Here is a 17,868-nt window from a genome sequence, read left to right as displayed (position 1 = left end):
CCTGTCTCCCCTCATCCCTTCCCTCCCACACATTCATCCTGTCTCCCCTCTTCCCTCCTACACATGTGCAGCCTGTTTCCCCTTCCCTCCTACACATGTGCAGTCTGTTTTCCCTCCTACACATGTGAAGCCTGTTTCCCCTTCGCTCCCGTAAGTGCAGCCTGTTTCCTCCTTCGGTCCCGCACGTGCAGCCTGTCTCCCTTTCCCTCCCACAGATGTAACATAGTAACATAGTAAATGATGGCAGATAAAGACCTGCACGGTCCATCCAGTCTGCCCAACAAGATAAACTCACTAACATGGTATGTGATACTTTATATGTATACCCGAGTTTGATTTGTCCTGGCCTTTCTCAGGGCACATACAATAGAAGTCTACCCAGCACTGTTCTTGTACTAAGTTCTGGAGCTAACGTCGAGGCCCCTTAAAATTTACATTCCAGCCCATCCCTATCTATTCAGTCACAATCAGGGCATGTGCAGCCTGTCTCCCTTTCCCTCCCTCACATGTGCAGCCTGTCTCTCCTCTTCCCTCGCACACATGTGCAGCCTGTCTCTCCTCTTCGCTTCCCTCGCACACATGTGCAGCCTGTCTCTCCTCTTCGCTTCCCTTCCACACATGTGCAGCCTGTCTCTCCTCTTCCCTCCCACACATGTGCAGCCTGTCTCTCCTCTTCGCTTCCCTTCCACACATGTGCAGCCTGTCTCTCCTCTTCGCTTCCCTTCCACACATGTGCAGCCTGTCTCTCCTCTTCCCTCCCACACATGTGCAGCCTGTCTCTCCTCTTCGCTTCCCTCGCACACATGTGCAGCCTGTCTCTCCTCTTCCCTCGCACACATGTGCAGCCTGTCTCTCCTCTTCCCTCGCACACATGTGCAGCCTGTCTCTCCTCTTCCCTCGCACACATGTGCAGCCTGTCTCTCCTCTTCCCTCGCACACATGTGCAGCCTGTCTCTCCTCTTTCCTCGCACACATGTGCAGCCTGTGTCTCCTCTTCCCTCGCACACATGTGCAGCCTGTCTCTCCTCTTCTCTTCCCTCGCACACATGTGCAGCCTGTCTCTCCTCTTTGCTTCCCTCGCACACATGTGCAGCCTGTCTCTCCTCTTTGCTTCCCTCGCACACATGTGCAGCCTGTCTCTCCTCTTCCCTCCCACACATGTGCAGCCTGTCTCTCCTCTTCCCTCCCACACATGTGCAGCCTGTCTCTCCTCTTCTCTCCCACACATGTGCAGCCTGTCTCTCCTCTTCCCTCCCACACATGTGCAGCCTGGCTCTTCCTCTTCCTTTGGGTCTAATCTCTTCTCCGACCTTTCTCCACCCACCCCTCAGGCCTCTCTCTGCGCTGATTCTTTCAAACTTTGTGTTGCTGGCAGCGTTTAGAACTGACCTTCTTTTGGCCATTGTGAGACTTTCCCTCTGCCAAGCCACTTCTGTGCGGCAAAAGGAAGGCGTGTTCTACAAACTGCCAACATTGCAACCGCATACTGCAAAGTTTGAAGATCGCAGTGTAGAGGAGAGAGATCCAAAGAGCAGGAGGAAGAACATCATAGCATCGCACGACTGGACACCCAGCGGCATACTTGTGGGGCAGCTGCATCACACAGGTTGAAAAATGCTGACTTACAGAATATTATGGCTGGTGTAAGTGTGGGTGCCTTGTGTCCATTATGGAATAGGCTCCTACTATATGGCTTTTGAGTGCCTAAATGGAGGTGCCCAGTTATAGAATTATCCCCTAAGTGAGATAGATTAGTGAACATGGAAACATTTTTGGCCAATTCACCAGTTAGTTAACACAATCCTTATAGCTTTATTCCATAAAGGTTGCATTTCCATGAATTAACCCTATCTATCTCAGAAAAGTAGGGAATTGAGGGTGCCTTGGATAAAGTCTGCAGTGGCATAGAGCTACACAGATACTCAATGTTACTTTTAACTTTTAAATTCTAAAGTCTTGCCTCTTCCACAATGCACAACTACTTCTTCCAGTTAAAGCTGGGATTCAGACGGGGGGAAAAAAAAGCAAGTTTAGTAAGGATAGATAGGGCAGTACCATTATAATGGTCCAAACCAGGCTGTCATTTCTAAAATATGAATCTTTTTTCTTTCTTATCTGAGAATGTAATTTCCTTGCCTGCTTCCACCCTCACTCCCCACCACATCAGACTTCTCCTGCTTTGGAGTCCTTTCATTTTCTGCCAAAGTGTTGTGTAGCTCTTATTTGCATAAAAGTTATCTCAATTATCTCTGCACTCCTAGAAATATGAATGATGATTATGGCAGGGGTATGTGTGCTGTGAAAAGCTTACTACCATACACTTTCTGTGTCTCAGAAGACTGAGCAAATATTTGTGTTTTGCATTAACTGTAGCTGTGGAATATATTAATAGTTGTGGTTATTTTGCCAGTCTTTGAATTTATGTAAAATATTTTTTTCTTTTGAAATTTTCTCCTAGGACTTTCTTTAAAGCTTTTTCACTTATGGGAGAAACTCAGGAAAGAGAGAGAGTCTTAATTCACTTCTCAAACAGATATTATCAGTGTAATCCACTTGCCATTTCTTCTCAAGGTAATTTCACTTCCTGCCATTACTCAACGTCTGTGTTTATTCCTGCAAATATTGTATTGGAAAGAGAAGGAGAAGATTGCTGGGAACCATCTGGTACCACATCCAGATTTATTTATTGGAATAGACTGATGAGACAACTGGTTGTTTTGGCTTCCAAATCATTTTTCTTTTCTTGGACAGAACTACTGTCAGCATCTTTTGGTTAGAGGAGTAAATCCCTGCAGACCCTCATACATATTTTGTTTTGGTTTTATTTGCATAGTTGAGCTGTTCTGTCTGCTTTGTGTTCCCTGAAAAGTTACTAGCATGGTCCAACTAGTTATGGTGATCTAGAATAAACAGGACATTTCAGCTTCTGGAGTGGAGGAGTTAATTAGTGGTTAGAGAAATGATCTGAGAACTGGGGGGTGGGGGAGCCAGGGTTGAAATCCCATTTCTCCTACTGATGCTTCTTATGACCATGGGCAAGTCACTTCACCTTCTGTTGTCTCGGGTAAAAAACTGTGATATGGTAATATCTACTCTACCTGAATGTAACTTTCCTTGACCTACTGCTGAAAAAGACATGAGCTAACTTGGGAAAAAAAAATGTATGTGTGGCTGACAGAAACAAACAATTTTATAGGGGACTTGTGCTTCTAGAACAGTGTTGCGTATGTTCAAGTAGGTTCTTATAACATTTTCATATAGTATACGTATATAAAAGGTAGACAGAAAAGTCTATCAGTCCTCCTTTTTAAGTGAGGCATTCCCCGGGGTTGAGAATAGACAGAGCTGGGCAGGATTGGCAGTTAACATGTGTATTTTATAAAATATGTGCAAACGTATTCAGCAATTACAGATGTAAATAATTTCAGTACTGGCTTATATGCATGTATGTGTGTACATACATGCGTAAATGCCAAATATACTCAAGTACTATTTTGTATATATACACGTCTTATATATCACGTATTTGACAGGTAGGCATACACATGGATGGAGACTGAGGGAGCATAGACGAACTTGCACACACATATCAGGCCTCAACAAACTCTTGAGGATCTAGGAGCCAGACTTGGATTATCAGAATCATATTTATTTATGGATTCTAACTTTACAGACTATTACAGTATCAGTTTAAACATAAAAAGTAACAAAGGTACAAAACACTTTATAGTAAACAAATTCTTAGAATGCAGTCAGCAATTATTTTCTCGACAAACTAAATCTTTAACATGCAAATTGCCCTTCCAGTGTACACATGTAAAACAATCAAAATTGAAAATGAAAAAAAAAATAAAATACAGCTGTCTTCAACTGTGCTTCCTTTTCCTCCCTGGTCATTTCTCAATTTTTTCTTGCCTAAAGAATGCATTTAGGACCACTTCTTAAAATCTCCAATAGTAGATTAAAAAAATATATGGATGAAGATATTATGGAAAGTATTCCTGTGCCTTCAGAACATGTGGTCTATTTTGGTCATACACATGTCTGCTAATTTTGAAATGAACTGCTTTAATATTTCTGTACTGCTACTACATGCTCAGTTTATGCACAAATACATATAAGAGATGGTCCTTTTTATGCAGAGCTTAAAATGTAGTCAAGTCAAACATATAGGGCAAAAGAGACTTTGTGAGCTTCATTGAGAAACTTGTCAAAAACTAAAAAAGCTGTGATCAGGAGAGCCAGGGGTTAAGATGTAAAAAGATGCACACACTTTAAAGGGTCTGTGTTCAGCTGTACTTATCCAGATAGCACACCTGTTATACAGGAAAGTGTGGCTGACCAGGATATTCGATGGCACTGTATCGAGAGTGGGCAACCTCGGTCCTTGAGCACCACAACTTAGGTTGCTGCCCTCGAAGACTGAGGTTACTTATCCCTGCACTATATGGATAGTGCTGTTGAACATCCATAACAAACTTCCTCTGCTGCACTAAGGCTAGATACCAGCGCTAAATATCTGGATTTATTTTATCTTTTTTTTTTTTTTTTAACTACCACAGTTGGCATTTAAAACCACACTGGTTGCAGTTGCTCAGTATTGACTTGAAAAAGTCTGCTCCAGCCCAGAGTGTAGCAAAGTGGAAAGGTGTAGAGCTAGGTATTCACAGCGGAGAAGGCATAGTTAGGAGTGACTGGCCTGATGTCTGACATTTAGGAACAGAGGGAAGGCAGTGAGAATTAGCAGAATGAATATGCTTGTATTTAGATTTGTATGTGGAAATTGATAGAAAGCCCAGTGCAGTGACTTGAGGTGTAGCACCAAAGGTGAGAGAAATTATGACCTATATTTTGGACAGATTTTACTGAATAATGGTAATCAATGGTTCACTGGGAAGCCTGTGTGGAGCTGACTGCAATAGTCTTTGGAAAGAAGTGGATAAGAATTTTGGCAGTGTGCATAAAGAAAGGGATGATTTTGTTGCAATCTGTTCACCCCCTCAAAAAGCCTCACAGCCTACATTAAAAAGTACAGTTAAGTTTTTAGTCATTTTTTTTTTACTTTGTAGTAAAAATTATTCATATAGGAAAAGGGGATAGTATTTTGATATACCGCCTTTCTATGGTTACACTCAAAGCGGTGTACATATTATATACTTAGACCTATCAGATTGTAGCACTTTTTAAAGAAAAGCCCACAATTTTTGATCAGGCCAAAAATACAAGACAGTGGGAAAATGATGCAGGTATTGTCATGAGTTGTGGATGAAAAGGTAGCAAAAGAGCAGCTGGAAATGTGAATATAGTATAAACTGAGTAACAAGAGTTGTTTTTACTACTTTCAGGTGTGTTGGATATTAACAGGATGTACAGGAACATTACAAAGTGTAACTGCCCTCCTGATTAGATGTGCATTAACATTTTACACAAACATTTTCTAGATATTATAGTTAACATACAAAATTAGAGCTGAGGTGTATCACAAAGGTGTAAATTTAAAAAAAGTTAAAATATTTTGTGGTCCATTTGCTTCCAAAATATTTATCAGCAGTAAAAATCTGTTGACTTTTTGATTGGTTTAAAAAAAAAAACCTCCCACCTTAAAAAATTCACATGTTCAGACTTTTAAAAATTCAGTTCCATGTTGTAATGGCTACAGTATCCTTGCCAATAGACATTGATTTCTTTCAACTGTTCATTAAATGTTCTTGCCATTAGTTTGATATAGAACCAAAAAAAAGTGAGGAAAAAACCAAGTTAAGATACCAAAAGACGCTTTATTGTATATAAACAACCCGGCATGGCCGTGTTTCGGCCCTAAGGCCTACCTCAGGGGTCTTGAACAATCTCAGATGATCTAGTGTATGAATGTACACTGGTAAAAATTTGCTTAAACGCAAACTTGTTTGATCTCCTCTCTTCTAGAATAGCATATGTTCAGTTACCAACTGATTTGAAATGGCATTGCCACAAAAGATCCTCCTCTCTTCTAAAATAATGTGTATTCAGTTACCAACTAACTTGGTTATTCCTCACTTTTTTTGGTTCTATATCTCATGGTATCGTGAGGGTTTTTACCACCTCTTTTTTTTTTTTGCTTTATGCGATTAGTTTGAGCCATTTAACTTTCAGTGAAAGCAGGTTCCATATCATCATGCTGATCAATCCATAGACTGGTGGGTTGTGTCCATCTACCAGCAGGTGGAGATAGAGAGCAATCCTTTTGCCTCCCTATATGTGGTCATGTGCTGCCGGAAACTCCCCAGTATGTTCTCTATCTCAGCAGGTGGTGGTCACACACAGCAGCAGCTCTGGCTAGGTCTCCAAGCCTAATTTTTAGGTTTGTTGAGTACCTGGGGTTGAGGGCTCTTCTTGAGCAAGTGCAAACCTGGTGGCGCCAGGTCCCTCCTTTTCTCCCCCCTCCTGCTGGCTCCGTTAAAAAAAAAAAAAAAAAAAAAAAATTTTGAACGTCCTTAAGGGCGTTTATTTCGACGTTTATTTAAACGTTTATTGCAGCTACTCACTGGGACACCAGGTCGTTACAGCTCGGAGCGAGAAGCAGGTAATTTTACCTTTTTATAGCGGGCAGGGGGTTCCCCGATCGATCTCCACGTGGCCTATGGCGTCGGAGGGCGAGGGCGCGAAGAATCGCTCCCCGGACCGCGTGTGCGCTCCTAGCGGGGATGCGAGGGTCTTAAAGTCTGACTCGCCCTTGTTGGGTGTCAGTTCGGAGGCCGGTCAGTGTCCCGGGTCTTCCTCCGGTGTGGCGGTTTTTCCCGCCATAAACGCCCATCCCCCGCTGCTCGCCTCCGCCATCTTGGCCGGCCACGCTGCTCGGACGGCTTCTTCTTGGGCCGCCCTTGAGCTGGGAGACGTTAATGCCATGGCCGCCCTTGATTTGGGCGACGGCAAAAAAGCGGCTAAAGTTAAGCGCCGTTCTTCCCGCGCGGCTCCTTCGCAGAGTGTCGCGCCGGACGCCATCTTGGATGCGCAGCATGTTTCTCCCCCCGCTCTTGCGAGCGCCGGTTGAGGGTGCGTCTAGGGCTGTGGCCCAGGCGGCTGAAGTGCACAGTCTGGGGGGTTTCTCCCCCGAGTTTATTTTGCTGCTGCATCAGGCCTTCCTTATGCAGAACGCTGCCCCTTCTCCCTTGTCCGATAAAGGGGTTGAGGCCCCCCGGAAGTAAACGCCCTCGGGTGGATTCCCAGGCCTTAGAGGACTTTGTCTCCTCTGATGTAGATGAGGGCAGCGTATCTGAGTTCTCCCAACGGTCCTTTGCGGATTCCTTGGAGGAGACGGATTCCCGCTCGGATGGAGCGGATGACCCCTCTGCAGCGCGGATCTTTCGCTCAGAGTATTTGCCCAACCTGTTAGTGCAGGCCATGAGCATTTTGAAGATTTCCTCTCCAGAGGACGTCTCTCCCTCAGCCCCTGTTGGCTCCGCCATTATGCTGGGGACGAAGCGCCCGCCTAGAACCTTCCACATGCATGATGCCATGCACACCTTAATTTCGGCTCAATGGGATGTCCCGGAAGCGAGCCTCAAAGTGGCTAGGGCTATGTCCCGCCTCTATCCTTTGCCTGAAAGTGAACGGGAAGCCTTTCTTTGCCCTACCGTGGATTCTTTAATCACTGCGGTGACTAAGAAAACGGCGTTGCCGGTGGAAGGTGGCACGGCCCTAAGGGACGCCCAAGACAGAAGATTGGAGGCGGCCTTAAGGTCGTCCTTCGAGGTGGCTGCCTTAAGTTTGCAGGCCTCAGTTTGCGGCTCCTATGTGGCCAGGGCGTGCCTGACGATTGTGCAGCGGGCTTCCCCCTCGGATCCTTCCTTGAGGGCTGATTGGCCGGCCCTGGAATCGGGCTTGGCTTATTTGGCAGACTTACTGTATGATGTCTTGAGAGCCTCGGCTAAAGGTATGGCTCAGACAGTCTCTGCGCGGCGGTGGCTTTGGCTGAAACATTGGTCTGCTGACCACGCCTCTAAGTCCCGCCTGGCTAATTTGCCTTTTAAAGGCAAGCTGCTTTTTGAGGTCAAGCTGGACAAAATTCTGACCGATCTCGGCACGTATAGGTGCAAGAGGTTACCAGAGGTCAGAGCTCGGGCCAGTGCTCGCCCTGGTAACTCCAGAGGACGGTTTCAGGAAGCCCGTCGGTACCGCCCGGGCAAGTCGGGCTCCTCTGCCCCCTCTTCCTTCAAAAGGAACTTCTCCCCCAAGCAGCATTCCTTTCGCAGAGACCGCCGTCCCGGAGGTGCGCCCTCCGGTCCTCCCCCAGGGTCTCATACCCAATGATGGGGTCCTGGTCCATGGCCCAGTGCAGATTGGAGGACGCCTGTCCTCGTTTCTGGGCGAGTGGACCAGGGTAACTTCAGACGCTTGGGTGCTGGAAGTCATCAGAGACGGCTACAAGCTAGAGTTCTGCCGACCCTTAAGAGACGGGTTTGTACTCTCTCCCTGCAAATCTCCGGTCAAAGCTGTGGCAGTGCAGCAGACCTTGGACAACCTGATACGCCTGGGTGCGGTCGTTCCGGTGCCAGAAAATCAGCTTGGCAAGGGACGTTACTCATTTACTTTGTGGTACCAAAGAAAGGAGGTTCTGTCCGGCCTATCCTCGACCTCAAAGGGGTCAATCGGGCCTTGAAAGTTCGGCACTTTCGCATGGAGACTCTTCGCTCTGTTATAGCGGCAGTGAAGGCAGGGGAGTTCCTGGCATCCTTGGACATCAAGGAAGCGTACTTGCATATTCCCATATGGCCTCCTCATCAACGCTTTCTGCGTTTTGCAGTCCTGGGCCGACACTTCCAGTTCAGAGCCCTCCCGTTCGGGTTGGCTACTGCTCCGCGGACCTTCTCCAAAGTAATGGTGGTCATCGCGGCCTTCCTGAGAAAGGAAGGAGTACAAGTCCATCCTTATCTGGACGACTGGTTGATCCGAGCCCCCTCTTATGCAGAGTGCGGCAAAGCTGTGGACTGGGTGATTGCTCTTTTGAGCTCCCTGGGGTGGATCATCAACTGGGAGAAAAGCCAGCTGCGCCCGACTCAGTCCCTGGAGTATCTGGGAGTTCGATTCGACACCCAAGTGGGCAGAGTGTTCCTGCCGGACAATCGGATTGTCAAACTTCAGGCTCAGGTGGACCAGTTCCTAGTAGCCTCTCCGCTTCGGGCTTGGGACTATGTGCAGCTGTTGGGCTCTATGACGGCCACGATGGAAGTAGTGCCCTGGGCCAGGGCTCATATGAGACCACTACAACACTCTCTGCTGCAGCGCTGGACTCCGGTGTCAGAGGATTATGCTGTGCGCCTTCCCTTGGACCCAGCAGTGTGCAAGGCGCTGAGCTGGTGGCTGAAGACAGACAAGTTGTCTGCAGGGATGCCTCTTGTGACCCTGGAGTGGATTGTCGTCACGACGGACGCCTCTTTGACGGGCTGGGGAGCCCACTGCTTGGGAAGGACAGCGCAGGGGCTCTGGTCTCCTGCAGAGGCAAAGTGGTCTATCAACCTCCTGGAACTCAGAGCCATTCGGTTGGCGCTTTTGGAGTTCCTCCCGGTACTGGCGTTGAAGCCAGTACGGGTCCTGTCGGACAATGCCACGGCTGTGGCCTATGTCAACCGCCAGGGAGGTACCAAGAGCGCCCCTCTAGCCAAGGAAGCCATGAATCTATGCCAGTGGGCGGAAGCGAACCTGGAACAGCTGTCGGCAGCCCACATTGCCGGAGTCATGAATGTCAAGGCGGACTTTCTCAGTCGCCATACCTTGGATCCCGGAGAGTGGCAGTTATCGGCTCAGGCGTTCTTGCACATCACGAAGCGCTGGGGCCAGCCGAGCCTAGATCTGATGGCGTCATCGGCCAATTGCCAAGTGCCGCGCTTTTTCAGCAGAGGACGGGACCCTCGATCTCTGGGAGTAGATGCTCTTCTCCAACAGTGGCCGACACAGGAGCTTCTCTATGTGTTCCCGCCCTGGCCCATGTTGGGCAGGGTACTAGACCGGGTGCCAAAGCATCCGGGCCGGATAATCCTGGTGGGTCCGGACTGGCCCAGACGTCCCTGGTATGCGGACTTGATCAGGCTCTCAGTGGACGACCCTCTGCGGCTGCCAGTGGAGCAGGGCCTGTTGCATCAGGGTCCCGTGGTGATGGAGGATCCCTCCCCCTTTGGTCTTACGGCCTGGCTATTGAGCGGCAGCGTCTGAGGAAGAAGGGCTTCTCAGACAAGGTCATCGCCAATATGCTGAGAGCGAGGAAGCGCTCTACTTCTACTGCTTACGCCAGGGTTTGGCGTACCTTTGCAGCGTGGTGAGAAGCAGGCTCACTTTCTCCCTTCACTGCTCCAATTTCTTCAGTGCTGGCGTTCCTGCAAGAAGGTCTGGAGAAAGGCCTGTCGCTCAGTTCCCTTAAAGTCCAGGTAGCGGCTCTGGCTTGCTTCAGGGGCCGCCTGAAGGGTGCTTCCCTGGCTTCGCAGCCAGATGTGGTACGCTTTCTCAAGGGAGTTAATCACCTGCGCCCTCCTCTGCACTCAGTGGTGCCTGCGTGGAATCTCAACCTGGTGCTCAGAGCCTTGCAGAAGCCGCCTTTTGAACCCTTGTCGAGGGCATCTCTCAAAGACCTGACGTTGAAAGCAGTCTTTTTGGTGGCTATCACTTCAGCCAGAAGAGTTTCCGAGCTCCAGGCACTCTCATGTCGAGAGCCTTTTCTGCAGTTCACTGAGGCAGGAGTGACTATTCGCACAGTGCCTTCCTTCCTGCCCAAGATTGTTTCTCGCTTCCATGTGAATCAGCAGCTCTGTCTCCCTTCCTTTCGTAGGGAAGACTACCCAGAGGAATACTCTGCTCTCAAATTTCTGGATGTGAGACGAGTCATCATCAGATACTTGGAAGTGACCAATGATTTCCGGAAATCGGATCATCTGTTTATCCTGTTTGCAGGTCCTCGTAAGGGTCTGCAGGCTGCTAAGCCTACAGTGGCAAGATGGGTCAAGGAAGCCATTGCAGCGGCTTATGTGGCCGCGGGGAAGGTGTCGCCTATTCAGCTGAAGGCTCACTCCACTAGAGCTCAGGCGGCCTCAATGGCAGAGGCCGGGTCCGTCTCCTTGGAAGAGATATGCAAGGCAGCAACTTGGGCATCGGCCCATACCTTCTCCAGGCATTACCGCTTGACTGTGGCTGCTCGGGCGGAGGCCCGGTTTGGAGCTTCAGTGTTGCGGTCAGGGATTTCAATGTCCCGCCCTGGGTGAGTACTGCTTCGGCACATCCCACCAGTCTATGGATTGATCAGCATGATGATTTGGAAGGTAAAATTATGTATCATACCTGATAATTTTCTTTCCATTAATCATAGCTGATCAATCCATAGCCCCTCCCAGATATCTGTACTGTTTATATTCTGGTTGCATTTCAGGTTCAAGTTTAGTCTTCAGTTCCTGTTCAGGAGGACTTCGTGTTCAAGTTTTTTCAATTGGATTCTTCAGGAGTTGAGATGAGTTTGTGTTACAGTGAGCTGCTGCATTCCTCTCCCCTCCGTTTTACGGGGCTGGATTGAGACATAAATTCTGCCGGCGCTCCCTCCCGCTTCGGCGGTGTTAGGGTCAGTCAGCTCCTCCCGCGGTTGCGGTTGCAGGATAAGCCAGATCCCCCCGCATCGGCGGGGTGGTGTCCCTCCCCCGCTCCGCGGGGATGAGCTGGACGGATTCCCCTCCCCCACTTGTGTGGGGATGAGCTGGGTTAATTCCCCTCCCCCGTTTCGGTGGTGGTGAGCTGGGCAGAGTGTCCCTTTGTGGGTGTAATTCTCTAAGTGCTGAGTCCTGCGGATGGAGCTTGGATATCGACATACTGAGGAGTTTCCGGCAGCACATGACCACATATAGGGAGGCAAAAGGATTGCTCTCTATCTCCACCTGCTGGTAGATGGACACAACCCACCAGTCTATGGATTGATCAGCTATGATTAATGGAAAGAAAATTATCAGGTATGATACATAATTTTACCTTCATGGTGGCAAAGCTTGGCTGTAGTGTTTTATAAGTAAAGGTTTCTAATGCCATGGATTTTGCTTCTATATCCTCCTCCCCCTCCCCCATCCTTTGGTGTACATAGAGTTCTGAAATTTTAGAAGCAGAGAACTTTAGACTGTGGGATTTTTGTCCTGTAAGAGGGTTCACTATAAGCTGTGCATTTATTGTATCTCCTAACTTTTCAGATGACGTGCATTGCCTTACCTGTGCAATAATGCTGCTCAACACGGACCTGCATGGCCATGTAAGTATAGCGCAATAGGTCACAAGAGTCCTAGAAAATTCTAGATTGTAAAATGATAAACTAATAGGTGTGTTCCTATTACCTGTATGGATTAGGACTCTGTATAATGTTTCAAATAATTTCCCATGGGCTCACAATGTTGGAGACCATTAAACCCAATAATTAAACCAACTCAATTATAATATTTGTATGTGGACCCTCGGTGTGTAATTGCAGTCAGTAGGCACCACAATCAACTTAAGCACCAAATGACTAACTATCACCAGAGTCTGACCTAAATACAAGGCCAGCTCAATGTCACACCATCATAGGGTCACCCTTTGTGTGATAGTGTGTCAAATATGTGAAGTATATTCTTAAATCAGTACAAAACATAATAATGATAATGGTCTCAAAATCCACAACATTGAACTGCATTAATTTAAATGTCTACTCATATAAACACCTGGTGAATCTAAAATTGACATCAGTGTCATTAACATTAAAAACTTACCTGAGTTGAAGCAGTAGACATCAAAGCTGCAGGGTTCTGCAGAGTTTTGTTTCAGGAGACACCCCTTCTTCGGGAACCTGGCCAACAAAATATGCTGCTCCTCCTATAACCCCATTAACATCCAGGTGAACGGTGGCCACAAAATGGTGCTGCAGCTACAAAAGACACGGAGCTAGAAGCCCATGTAATATATTCATGCAGACAGAAATGATGTCATCAAAGTTCAGAAAACTTTATTTAAAGAATGGAATTTCACTTGATGAAATCATTCAGTCCCTTAGATTTGACAGTGTCCAATTTGATAATCCAATACTGTTTCCTCAATTAAATTCTGCGATTCATATCCCAAGATAAGATTCTTAATACCAATCACCAGGTTAAATTTTCAATAATTAGCCACCATGTATCTAAGTTCTCATTTTTCTTGGCTAATACAATTTCAAAACTAAATAGTCAAAACAAATAACTCATTCATACATGCATTACAAATTCTAAATACAATACTTATTACAACATTCATATATTAACATTTTATATCAAATGATCTCATGATATCTCATCCCCTCCTACTCAAAAATACTAATATCCTTCTTCAAGAAGCAGCTGTCAAAAATCAGGACAAAATAAAAGTTCTGTTATATGTTTCAGGATTATATTTTCAATTCAGGCTTTCCCCCTCACAGGAGCGCTAACCTTTTGATTACAAGTCCATAAAGCAGAAGAACTTCAAATCCTCAAATAAGGTATAGGATATCTGACATCACTGTGTTTAAAATTTCTGCTAGTCCCATATGTTAGTTTTAGGTCCCGTTTTGGGACCAAAAACGGGACCTAAAACTAACATATGGGACCAGCAGAAATTTTACACACAGTGATGTCAGATATCCTATACCTTATCTGAGGATTTGAAGTTCTTCTTGTGCTCTGTGAACTTGTAATCAAAAGGTTAGTGCTCCTGTGAGGGGGAAAGCCTGATTTGAAGCTATACTGGAACATGATCGATGATATTCCAGTGTAAGACAGTAAAATCATAATGGTATTGTAAACAATGTGCATTGATAATTCCTGGTGCGGAGCAGATATCTATGTTCATGCAATCTTATTCTGACAGTTATGATGGTACGTCCCACGTAAATCTTGGAACATGGGCAAATGGCAGATACAAATCAAGGTCAGGTATACATATAAAGTAGCACATATATCTTGTTGGGCAGACTGGATGGACCGTACAGGTCTTTCTCTGCTGTCATCTACTATGTAACTGTGTAAATAATTAAGTAAACTACATAATAGGAGTCGCATGAAGTATCAAATTGCAGACTGTAGCTTTTGCCCTTTTGAGGATGTATCCAAGAAATGCAATCCAATGAACTCAAACACATATCACAATGTCCCCCAAGATCTATGAAGGCCCAGAGCAATTTGAGTAACAATTTGAGAAGAGAAGCTAGAATGCACTAGATGATAAGCCAAATTTCTGGGATGAGCGTAAGCAGTACATGGTCCATTGCTAAAAATGTAATGAAGAGCCAGAGTATGCCGGTGTCGTCTTATAATGGATGCTACAGCAGTCGCACGGCCAGAATAAGTCAGTACACAAATTTATTTCTCAATAGGCTCCATAGGACAACTCTGCAATAACAACTCTGAATTCCTTAGCGTTCCTCCGGACTGGCCCAGAATGTGACTGATGGGTTGTGCACGCCTTCCAGCAGGTGGAGACTGAGAAAAAAAACTGACTCTAGAGAGAGCCAATAAGAGCCCTTGCCAAATAGAAAGATCCAGTAATCTCAGTCTCCAGCAGGTGGAAGGTGGTGAGCCCTTCAGTCTCATTCTTTATATTATATTTGTTTTATTCTTTATATTTTTTCTATTTCTTGCTGTGGTTTTAATTTATTTCTTCTGTGTGCCTATGACGGTTCTATGTAAGCCACATTGAACCTGCAAATAGGTGGGAAAATGTGGGGTAACGTTTTGATTACAAGTTCATAAAGATGAAGAAGAACTTCAAATCCTCAAATAAGGTATAGGATATCTGACATCACTATGTTTAAAATTTCTGTTGAGGGGCGAGGCAGTCCGTGTGATGTCAGAAAATGCCACCGCGGTGGCTTACATCAATCGGCAAGGAGGAATGAGGAGTCGGCAGTTGGAACAAGAAGCGTCACAGCTGTTAGTAGTCTGAGGTGCATCTGGTGGCGCTGTAAGCGGCTCATGTGGCAAGAGTTCAAAATGTTCAGGCAGACTTTCACAGTCGAAACATGCTAGATCCCGGGGAGTGGGCTCTAAGCGATGTGGCGTATCGGGCGGTGGTGAACCATTGGGGGTTCCCTAAGATGGACCTGTTTGCTCCCTGGCCGACCAATCTTCTTTATGCCTTTCCTCCCTGGCCATTGATAGGGCTTCTACTTCAGAGTGTCGAGATTCACAGGGGCCGTCTAATCTTGGTGGCGCTGGATTGGCCTCGCAGACCGTGGTACGCCAATCTTCAGCGGCTTCTAGTAAAGGATCCATTCAAGCTCCCGGTCAGGCAGGATCTTTTGGCTCAGGGCCCGGTGTTTCATCCGGATCTGATTCGATTCTGTCTTCTCTCTTATGTCCTGGCTCTTGAGCGGGCGAGACTGACAAGAAGGGATACTCCGCTAACGTAATTGCTACTATGCTTCGCTCTCATTGGCGTTCTACCTCTTTGAATTATGTTCAGGCTTGGTGTGTGGATCTCGGGATAGCTCCCTTTCGTGAGTCCGTCTTGCAAATTTTGGATTTTCTGCAGCGTGGTTTCGACAAAGGCCTTGTTCTGGCTTCTCTTAAAGTGCAGATTGCAGCTCTGTCGTGTTTTTGAGGTCGTGTTCACGGAAGATCGCTGGCTAGTCACCTGGATGTGTTCCGTTTTTTAAGAGAGCTTAACCTCCTGCGTCCTCCGTCTCGCCGTTCTTTTCCCCGCTGGGATCTTAATTTGGTACTCTCGGTTCTTACCAAGCCTCCCTTTGAGCTTTTATCTTCTTCTGCTTTGAAGGACTTAACCCTGAAGGCACTGTTATTAGTGGCTATTGCCTCAGCTAGGAGAGTTTCGGAGTTGCAGGCTCTTTCGTGTAGGTCGGATCGAGTGGTTTTAAGACCAGTTCCTTCTTTTTTTGTCCAAGGTATTGACTCATTTTCATTCATCTCAACCGGTGGTGTTGCCTGTTCTAGGTTCTTTCTCCAGGTCGGAGGAGCAGCGTCTCTTGAAGCGTTTGGATGTCAAAAGAGTTCTTAAGCATTATGTTAGGTCTATGGAGGAGATTTGTCGGTCTCATCATTTGTTTATTTTCATCGGAGGTTCACACAAAGGGCTTATGGCTTCTAAGCCCACTATTTTTATTTATTTATTTTTGTTACATTTGTACCCTGCGCTTTCCCACTCATGGCAGGCTCAATGCGGCAGGCAACGGAGGGTTAAGTGATTTGCCCAGAGTCACAAGGAGCTGCCTGTGCCGGGAATCAAACTCAGTTCCTCAGTTCTCCAGTTCCCCAGGACCAAAGTCCACCACCCTAACCACTAGGCCACTCCTCCACTCCTACTATTTCTCGTTGGCTTAAGGAAATTATTGCATCAGCTTACCTTCTTTCTGGGAAAGCTGTTCCGGAAGGAGTTAAGGCTCACTCTACCAGAGGTTGGGCTACTTCTTGGGCAGAGCGTTGTCTGGTGCCTCTGGAGGACATTTGTATGGCGGCGACTTGGTCTTCTTTGCATTCCTTTTCTAAGCACTATCGATTGGACCGTCTGAGTCATCAGCAAGTTGTTTTTGGGGCATTTGTTTTGACGGTGGGGCTATTAGGGTCCCTCCCATAATCTTACTGCTTTGTTACTTCCCATCAGTCACATTCTGGGCCGGTCCGGAGGGACGCCCAGGAAGGAGAAATTAGACCTTACATGCTAATTTGCTTTCTTTTAGTCCCTCTGGACCAGCCCAGATCCCTCCCTTTAGGTATTCTGTGTCTTCAAGAGTTAAGTGATATTGTTTTCTTGGGAGCTGTGTTGCTGGTTTCTGGTTTCATTGTTAAAAAAAAAAAAAAAAAAAGAAAACACAAATTCTATGGTTCAGTATGTAAGCTTTTGTGCATGATATGCAGGGGCATGTCATTAATTATTGTTGGTGGCACACACCCTGTGTTGGCAATGTGCCGGTGGCTGCTCAGGCTTTCGTATGCACAGACCATGTACTTATTGTTTTACATCCTTCTGCTTTGGTACTTTGTTACTGGATCTTTCTCTTGTTGCCAAGGGCTCTTATTGATTCTCTCTAGAGTCACAGTTTTTTTTCTCAGTCTCCACCTGATGGAAGGCGTGCACAACCCATCAGTCACATTCTGGGCCGGTCCGGAGGGACTAAAAGAAAGCAAATTAGCAGGTAAGATCTAATTTCTCTTTAATAAAATGTGCACTAAGTTTTTTTCACTATAGAGTCTGGATATTCTCTCTGCCTAAATCTTCGAGACAGAATTGCAGCTTGATCTTCGAACTGTCAGTTGACTATATTCGACGTATTTGCAAAAACTGACTTACCGGTACATAAGTACATAAGTACATAAGTAGTGCCATACTGGGAAAGACCAAAGGTCCATCTAGCCCAGCATCCTGTCACCGACAGTGGCCAATCCAGGTCAAGGGCACCTGGCACGCTCCCCAAACGTAAAAACATTCCAGACAAGTTATACCTAAAAATGCGGAATTTTTCCAAGTCCATTTAATAGCGGTCTATGGACTTGTCCTTTAGGAATCTATCTAACCCCTTTTTAAACTCCGTCAAGCTAACCGCCCGTACCACGTTCTCCAGCAATGAATTCCAGAGTCTAATTACACGTTGGGTGAAGAAAAATTTTCTCCGATTCGTTTTAAATTTACCACACTGTAGCTTCAACTCATGCCCTCTAGTCCTAGTATTTTTGGATAGCGTGAACAGTCGCTTCACATCCACCCGATCCATTCCACTCATTATTTTATACACTTCTATCATATCTCCCCTCAGCCGTCTCTTCTCCAAGCTGAAAAGCCCTAGCCTTCTCAGCCTCTCTTCATAGGAAAGTCGTCCCATCCCCACTATCATTTTCGTCGCCCTTCGCTGTACCTTTTCCAATTCTACTA

The 17,868-nt window shown here is 46.3% G+C and overlaps 1 protein-coding gene across 1 annotated transcript in view; it reads left to right on the top strand.

Annotated features, from left to right (window-relative positions):
- Positions 1–17,868, top strand: part of PSD3 (pleckstrin and Sec7 domain containing 3) — a 599,926-nt gene that overhangs the window by 158,534 nt on the left and 423,524 nt on the right. The window contains exons 7-8 of the mRNA XM_030192121.1: positions 2,459–2,571; positions 12,192–12,250. Coding sequence (XP_030047981.1) covers positions 2,459–2,571; positions 12,192–12,250 — 172 coding nt within the window. The remainder of the gene's footprint in view (positions 1–2,458; positions 2,572–12,191; positions 12,251–17,868) is intronic.

Source organism: Microcaecilia unicolor, chromosome 2, assembly GCF_901765095.1.
Source record: "Microcaecilia unicolor chromosome 2, aMicUni1.1, whole genome shotgun sequence".
In the NCBI taxonomy this organism is placed as follows: Eukaryota; Metazoa; Chordata; class Amphibia; order Gymnophiona; family Siphonopidae; genus Microcaecilia; species Microcaecilia unicolor.
This window is presented reverse-complemented; position numbering and strand designations above follow the sequence as displayed.